We start from the raw sequence: 7,825 nt of genomic DNA, 5'->3' as shown, positions 1-7,825 counted from the left end.
AAAGGACCTCATTGAAGGTCGGCGAAGGAGACCGGTACGCACCGCTGGCCCAAGAAGGCGATGGGGAGGCCGAGACGGGAGACCTGGAGGCAGCGTACACCCAGAGCTCACGAGCTGACGGGATCGAGGGGCCCGCCTTGGAGGGGCCTAGCTCAGGTGACCGCGGGACCTAGCCGGAGGCGAGGGTGGCAGCGACGGGGAGGAGATGAACGGTGTCTCCAGATCTAGTTCAGTTCCACCAAGTCTGGCATGGCTAGGCATGAAGGTTCGGGAGTGTGGGAAGGACTAGGGGAGGTGGCGGAGAGGTGGCCGGTAGCGGGGGCTCTGGACGTCGGGACTGGGTGGTCACCGGCGGTAGGGGAAGAGAGGGCGCTCTCTGCGAGAGCTGACAAAACTGCCTAGTCTATTACACAAAAGAAAGTGCTTATAGCACTCACAAAGGTAGGAACTTGGGGCTCAAGTTAGGTAGAAGAAGGCCGATCCTTGTGCTCTTGAGGCTCAATTTGGGAGGAGGAAGGTCGATTTGGGGCACGGGGGCTCAGTCTAGTGAAGGAAGGTTGACCTACGATGGAGAGAAGCACGGGCGACGGGTGACGCGTGGGAGGGACGGGCAACAATAGTGCGGGTTGGGGGGGCATGAACAAAGAGAGAGGGGAACGATGGGAGGGATGAGATGGTCGTTGAGCTTGGATCTTTATTTTATTAATGCCCATGTTAGAGTCCATCCATGGCTCACCATTGTGATGATGTGAAAATAACTAAATTCCACTAATACTAAGCCTCACATACAAGGACTGTTTGGTCCTTAATTGCCCTTGCCCTTGCCCTTGCCCTTGTAAGAAAAGACTTTTTTTCCCACTTCCTTTGCCCGTTAGCTTCCCAGCTTGTAGCATAGGTTTAGCATTGCACGTAATCTAAAGCCATCATTTTGCTGATCCAACGGCAGAGAGCCAGAGACTTGCCGTGACATCGTTGCAGCGTTTGCACGAATCTATGCCTTTGATTTCACATCCTGCGGTGCTAGTGCAACTGCTTCGGGAGTTTCCTCTCGGCCGCCCTAGCCCCTCAACTGTACCTCTGTCCATTCTACCGCCGCCACATTTGTTGCGCCTCCTCGTCGACGAACTTGCCGGCGGCGAAAGGACACAGCTAGGGTTTCTCCCACCCAGCTATTCTCGCGTCGAGAGGTGTCGCGCTCCTCCTCTCTTCGCCGGCTCCCCTCTGCTGGTACTGCCTACACTTGCCTGCGGCGGAGATCCGTATAGGCTTCTATCGGTTCCTTCTTCCATCTGCAAGTAGCCTTGCTTGTTCTTGTTTTTCTTCAAGCAAATCCTTTCGTTCCGAAGAAATTTTTCGCTGGGCGGCGGGAGCTCCCTTACTGCCGCTTCAATTGAAAGATGAGGAAGCTCAAGTTCCACGAGCAGAAGCTCCTCAAGAAGACCAATTTCTTGGAGTACAAGAGGGAGGGCGGCCACCGGGAGGCGCTCGTGACGCAGCACTACCGCCTCGTCGAGAGGGACGACTACAAGAAGTAAGCTTCTATTCTATCCTCACCCTCCCCTGCTTTTCCTGTAAATCAGTTATTCAGTTTTGCTTTTGGTACTGAATCAATTGGAGGATTGCATTATGCTGATCTTGAATCGAAGCATTTGATGAAGGATTAACTGGAAAATTGTGATTTTTGGGTTGCCAGGTACAATGGCATATGCTTAATGGTGCAAAAGCTCGTTAATATCATAAAGCAGATGGACCCAAGAGACCCTTTCAGAATCGAAATGACAGACATGCTGCTTGATAAGCTGTAAGTTACTGCCAGACCACTTTTCTCCACTTGGCTCTGAGACGATATATCCATCCTTTTGCAAATTTTGAACTAGACTGTTAGGTTGCATCCTTATAGAAACTTTGGGTTGTAGATTTCTTGTAGAGTTATAAGGACTTTCACCTTTATGTAGTATGTCAACGAAAGCCAGGATGCTAGTGTAGGATAACTAGACTATTGTTTCATTCACTACTTCAGAGTTCAGACATACAGAGAAGATTAAATCGACTGCATTGTGAAGGTGGTGGGCTATCAGTGTATGAATACTTGACTAGCTGCTCAGAATTTACTTCAGTGTCAGTGCAGCAAAGGCTTTTGCTTGGATAATTCTCTGAAATTATTTGCTTTTCAGAGCATGGGAGCACCAAGGAGAAGTACTATTTATCTCTGCCTGTGATTGTACTCTTAACTTCTTGCATCTGCACTGGACTTGGGCACAAGCTATCATCCTCACGGTGCTTTTTTCCTTGAGCATGGCAATGGATATCTTTTGTTAGAAACCACTACATCTCACTCCCAGACTACCAGGCCTGGAATCATGAATCTTTCTATGATACTATTTGGGTTGAGTTTGTTTGTTTGTGATATCTCAACCTATTTCATTTTGACCAAATCATGTAATGTCTTATCCAATTTAGTATTTGCGATTTTCAGATTTTGTCTGTTGCACTTTTATCCATCCTCATGTGTGTAGTCTGATGGAGTTTCTTAAATTTCAGATATAACATGGGTGTAATTCCAACAAAAAAGAGCCTGTTGAAATGCGAGAATCTTTCGGCTAGCGCCTTCTGCAGGTATCTCTTTCGCATGTGTCATGCAATTTTGGCTAACCACATAGATAACAAAAGTATACTGAATGAAAACATGGTATACTGCCTTCCACTTACCCTAATTTTTTTGCTAAATTACTGTAGGCGGAGACTGGCAACAGTTATGGTGAAGCTCAAGTTTGCAGAGCACCTTAAAGAGGCGGTAACATACATCGAGCAGGGGCATGTGCGTGTAGGTCCAGAGACAGTTACCGATCCAGCCTTTCTTGTGACCAGAAACATGGAGGACTTCATCACCTGGGTGGATTCCTCAAAGATCAAGAGGAAGGTCATGGAGTACAACGATGCCTTGGACGATTATGATGCCATGTTTTGAGAAAACCATTCAGCAGGAAATTCTGCGCTGCCCATCAATGTAATCTTAGCTACTCACATATGTGATTTTCAGAACAAAAATCTGTGACAATTGCCTGTTTGTTCACTTTGTTGTAGGGTACTTGCATTTGCATTGCAGACGGCGCAATTTTGTAGTTGGTTGCTGACACATTTTGTTTGATGCACTGTGCAATTGTTTTTTTAAAGGCCGAGTTTTATTCTACATTGCCGAGCAATACCCTAGTTATCTGAGGTGCCTTCACGATTTTCATTCTACAGTGCATTTGTGCTTGCCACGCTGTTATGTCTAGGCTATCTATAATGGTACCATTCTGAAAAAGTGAAGTTGGAAGTTGGAGAGCGCTGATTCTGCGCTGATGTCGTTGAGGCTGAATTTGATGCCAGTTGAAGATGAAACTTAACCAAATGAAGCTTTTAGCATCATCGTACAGGCCTGTAAATAAAGCCCTGTATTGCACGGCAACGGCAGCAGGATTTTCAGTGAACTATACGCAAAAAAGTTAACGTGAAGAACACCTGATGATGTCTGAAACAGCTTGTCCAAAGCATTAGTAAAATACGCAAAACATATTATGTCTTACTACGAATTTCACATCAGGATTGTAAACTTTGCTACGTTTGCACTTGTAACTTCCAGTTGCTACGAATGTCACATAGTTAAGTTGGAACTTTGAATCAGCCAGACCAGTTGCGCGTGAGCGGTTGGATCTTACTATGAGTTTCACATCAGGATCGTAGCCAGTGCACGTATTTCAGTTGGAAGTTTGAATTTCACATCAAGTTTGCTCTCTGGTGCTAATTCAAACTTCATAGCTTGTAGTTTAGTCTATGCAACAACAATTCACATATTCTCCGTCTCCGTCCAAAGCCAAGCACCTCTTTTCATCATTTCAGAGTATGTTTGGCTGAGGCCCCAGGACTTCTAGTATGGACTTGAATCTCAATCCCGTCTATCCAAAGCCCAAACTGACGTTTAGAGATCACCCATATTGTACAGTTTCTACTAACCATATCAGAATATCAATATTGTCGCTCAACAAGGCTCCACATGTAACAACATATAGGTATAGCTGTAGGCCTCAGATCAGATTGGCCACGTTTTTTGTTCAATATATACTAATATATACCCCTATACACAAACATATGGAAACTATAGCGAGGCATACAACAAGTGAATGACTTGGTAATGATGAACTTACAATAACTGTCTGTCAGCGTTAATCAACTAGGGGGAGTCCTAGAGCCCAGTGATCTTGAAAGCTCTCTAATGATGATGGACTTCTCCTTAGCTTCTTTATCACCTTCAAAATGCCATTTCCGGGACATTTCTTCAGCCTGTAGTTACAGAATAGGGAAAGGTACATCAATATTTGTCACAAAACTCACAGGAATCAGCACCCCAAAGCAGACTCGATCAAGACTGAAGTACAATGTACTGTAGGGGAAATACAATTAGTAAATACCTAAGCAGAAATACAAGAATAGTGACCAGGTTTTCTTACCCAGCTTCTTAATGGAGCTATTCGTTCCTTAATCATATCAGCTCGAGGCTGCAATGCATCCTTTCCTTTAGTTTTAACGTCGTCTACCTGAAAGGAGAAACTAACGTTGTTTCAGAGGGCCTATTTACCACTTAGATTTTTATGCTTCAGCTCCAACACATCTTTTACATTGCTCCTTGTATTAATGATTGGGTTTACATCAGATACTCAACAGTTTAGTTGTGTTTTGTATGTACCAGGAAAGCAATTCAAACTTGGCTAGCTCACATCATCATAACAGCAAAGACGGAACTTGATCTGCCATTGCATGACCCGTGTGGAACTGACTAATTTCCAATCTCTTAGATTGATAGTCGCTAACCCCCCAATTTTTTAATCAAATAAACATCTCCACAAATTATTTCACCAGTAAACTCCTAACCTATTTCCAAAACTCAATATGTTCAGAAACCTAGTCCACCATTTGGTGGCACAAAACGTTGCCATTCCACAGAAAGCTCAAATCTTATTTAGAAAATGAACTCCACTTGCCACTGTAGAGTGCTAAGTGAAGCATGGCATGGCACCATTGATGGTCTGACTGGCCAAGTGGCCATACAGGCATTTGGCGTGGCACTGCAGATATTAAGGATTAAAAGCTAAGAGAATTACATATCTACTTTGTATATGAAATATTTGATCAGTCAAGAATTCTAGGACTCGTTTTCCCATTACTGTGCAACATGGCGATTGACAATCAAGTAACACAGTTTGTAGCATAGCTAGTTAAGAGTAAGTAACAATTGAGGAGCATACAAGACAGCAGTTTCCATATCAGGAGCATATCAACAACTGAAGAGAACAGAGACCAATAAATTAACCAAAAATCAAGGAATTTTGATAAGGAAAACAACTGCAAAAGTCTAAAGACAAATCATAGGGTTTAAACAAGACAAATATAAACCGTAGAATTGCATTAATGTTTAAACAAGACATAGTTGCAGGGGTAAATTGAACCAACAAATAGTTTGGGGGGTTATTCAGACTTCGACCATACTTGAGGGGAGTAATTTGGACTTCTTCCTTGTTTAAATCCTGGTAGGGTGTACTTTCTTTTTGTTAAGTGTTCTAAATTTTATTTGGATATGTTCAAGTTCCATACTTCCATGACTTACGGAATGCAACTGTAGCTTATCTGCTGTGTAGAATAGTGCAGCTGTTGCTCCACCGAGCACCAAAATAGTTGCAGCAAGAAATGCTTTCCCAACTGTAACAATTACAAATGAGAACAAAAGATCTCAAGAACACTAGAATTTAGAATTTGTGGCAAGCAAATGTACTCTGTGAGTATCCAGCAATTACGGCCTTCAACTTCTCAGGGTCCATGGGAGGTGGGCTCCTATCCCGACGCCTCTCATTGGCTGTTGACGCCAAGTAGTTAGGTTGCTCATTTGGAAGCTGCCATCTGCAAACAAAACCACAATAAACACAGAGAATAAAGTGATAATACATTATTAGGTTCCATTTTACAGGCACAGCGTTAACTCAAGTACATCAGAGCATAAAAAAAGGCTTAGTTAGCAATTTTAATCCAACAAGGAAGAATTAAATACAGCATGCCACAGAGACGAGAATAGATTTTTCTTTACAGATCCTGAATGTTGAAACATGTGGTACTAAATAGAGTTCACTATGCCCAACAGTTAGCATACAAACCTCAGCTTTTAGAAATATATAGTTCATTTGCACATTTCTGTGAGTACACATCCATGTAACCAATTGCATCCTAGAGACTAAATGACCCTTAATCAGTTTTTATGCGTAAGTCACGAACACTTTGCATGTCCTCGTATGAATTTAGGAGCAGGTAGAGGTAGAACACTGCTAGCAGAAGAGCTCCTCAAATGAATTGGACCGTACAAAATAATGGCAGTGGTAACTGGTAAGTCATTTGATTAGTATGAATGAATCTGAGCCATTTTCATATCACGGTGAATCTATCACCTATCGCAAATTTGTGCCCACTAGGCCACTACAGTGTACATATAGATTGGTATGTGATTTTTTTTTAACTTTACGCCTGCTAACGACTACTTGGTCCGATCAAAATATGCATCCCAGTATTCACAAGTGCACAATTGCAGGGTTGCTTGCAGATACCTTCAATTCAAAGCTTGAAGCATGAACGAAAAGGTGCAAAAATTAACTATTGTGCCTTCGCGCGCAAAATTGGGAACTACTGTGAAGTGTGAACTACAACTTTTTACAGAATACAATGGGAGAGAGACGCGATACCTTTTGGGGCCGAAGGTGGCCTGCGGCAGCGAGACGTAGGAACGGAGCGGGTTGAGCGCGTCAGGGTGGACGCCCGCGGCCTCGGTGCTGCTCGGTGGGAGCGCCCAACGGGAGGACGCGGAGAGGGAGGGTTCGGCCGGGGGCGGCGTCCCCTTGATGGGCACGGAGTGGCGGAGGATCTCCGGGAGCACGTCGGGGGAGGGCGGCGCCGACGCCTCACCGGGCGCTGTAGCGGACTTGGGGAGCTTCTCCGCGAGGCGGCCGACGGCGGCCTGCGACTCATGGAGGAAGAACGCGCCTTCCTTGGCGGCGGCGATGCGGCCGGAGAGGAAGCTCATGGACGGTGGCGCAATTGATTGATCAGTTGGTCTGCAGCGAGGTGTGGATTTGGGTTTCCGACGCTTCCCTGCTTGGGGGCGTTGGGTGCTTTTGTAGTCGACGCGGCCGTTGCGGCGGTGCGAACATATGGAGTGACGTGGAGTGTAGCGTGGCTACATTTTAGGCCTGCTGCTTTATTATTTTTATTTCATTTCTGATTCCCCATTTCTTTTGGACTCAGTTCATCTATATAACCAAAAAAAAATATCTAAGACAAGTCCTTAACATTTAACAAATTACTCGAGTGTTAACTAAAACTGTACTGCAAAGTTTGTACTGGCCAGTTAAAAGGCCCAAAATAAAGCATGTGTTGATATAAGACAAATTATTTGGAATCCTAAAGAATAAAAGAGGAAAATCTTTTCAAGTAGGCACTAGAGATCTTTTATTTCTCCGTACAGAGTAGAATTCTTCTGATTTTAATTGAACAAAAAAATTTGTGCAAAGGCATTAGAAACTCATGTTATATGATAAGGAGACCTAAGCTAATTTTTTACTTCAATTTAAACCAGACTTTGATCAGTAATGTTGATAAACGAAGAGGAAGGGAAGGGGACTAATAAAACAAAGCAACGGGACTTGTCACATGAAAGAAGACTCGTGAAAATTCAGACAACTTAAGCGGTTCAAGTCCACTCTCTCGAAGAACAGCAAACAGAAAGCCGAGGAACAACATCCATACT

General features: G+C 44.0%; 2 protein-coding genes across 3 annotated transcripts; one reads left to right on the top strand and one right to left on the bottom strand.

Annotated features, from left to right (window-relative positions):
- The first annotated feature begins 1,066 nt into the window (after positions 1–1,066).
- Positions 1,067–3,190, top strand: LOC101757289 (U3 small nucleolar ribonucleoprotein protein IMP3). Of its 2 annotated transcripts, none has more exons than XM_004965057.4 (5): positions 1,067–1,227; positions 1,347–1,531; positions 1,694–1,801; positions 2,542–2,616; positions 2,737–3,190. In XM_004965057.4, the coding sequence occupies exons 2-5, from the start codon at positions 1,398–1,400 to the stop codon at positions 2,966–2,968; spliced, it is 549 nt and encodes a 182-aa protein (XP_004965114.1). In that variant the 5' UTR covers positions 1,067–1,227; positions 1,347–1,397; the 3' UTR covers positions 2,969–3,190. The 2 variants fall into 2 exon arrangements, with proteins under 2 accessions (XP_004965114.1, XP_004965115.1); XM_004965058.4 differs by having other exon boundaries at positions 1,069–1,227; positions 1,327–1,531.
- A 765-nt stretch (positions 3,191–3,955) lies between these two features.
- LOC101756891 lies at positions 3,956–7,206 on the bottom strand. The gene is made up of 5 exons (XM_004965055.3): positions 6,765–7,206; positions 5,810–5,934; positions 5,645–5,736; positions 4,491–4,577; positions 3,956–4,323 (listed from the first exon to the last, which is right to left on the bottom strand). The coding sequence occupies exons 1-5, from the start codon at positions 7,100–7,102 to the stop codon at positions 4,210–4,212; spliced, it is 756 nt and encodes a 251-aa protein (XP_004965112.1). The 5' UTR covers positions 7,103–7,206; the 3' UTR covers positions 3,956–4,209.
- Between the last annotated feature and the right edge of the window lie 619 nt (positions 7,207–7,825).

The sequence above is a fragment of the Setaria italica genome, chromosome IV (genome assembly GCF_000263155.2).
Source record: "Setaria italica strain Yugu1 chromosome IV, Setaria_italica_v2.0, whole genome shotgun sequence".
Classification (NCBI taxonomy): Eukaryota; Viridiplantae; Streptophyta; class Magnoliopsida; order Poales; family Poaceae; genus Setaria; species Setaria italica.
The sequence above is the reverse complement of the archived record's forward strand: the minus strand, read 5'-3'. Positions and strand labels throughout refer to the sequence as shown.

What these genes read in the sequence shown, in the direction of transcription:
- LOC101757289 (XM_004965057.4), top strand. Translation starts at nt 1,398, where the DNA reads ATGAGGAAGCTCAAGTTCCACGAGCAGAAGCTCCTCAAGAAGACCAAT. An exon ending in GAGAGGGACGACTACAAGAA is followed by an intron (nt 1,532 to 1,693) that starts GTAAGCTTCTAT and finishes TTGGGTTGCCAG; the next exon opens with GTACAATGGCATATGCTTAA. An exon ending in TCGGCTAGCGCCTTCTGCAG is followed by an intron (nt 2,617 to 2,736) that starts GTATCTCTTTCG and finishes AAATTACTGTAG; the next exon opens with GCGGAGACTGGCAACAGTTA.
- LOC101756891 (XM_004965055.3), bottom strand. Translation starts at nt 7,102, where the DNA reads ATGAGCTTCCTCTCCGGCCGCATCGCCGCCGCCAAGGAAGGCGCGTTC. An exon ending in ATAAGCTACAGTTGCATTCC is followed by an intron (nt 4,578 to 5,644) that starts GTAAGTCATGGA and finishes TTCTCCTTTCAG; the next exon opens with GTAGACGACGTTAAAACTAA. An exon ending in TAGCTCCATTAAGAAGCTGG is followed by an intron (nt 4,324 to 4,490) that starts GTAAGAAAACCT and finishes CTGTAACTACAG; the next exon opens with GCTGAAGAAATGTCCCGGAA.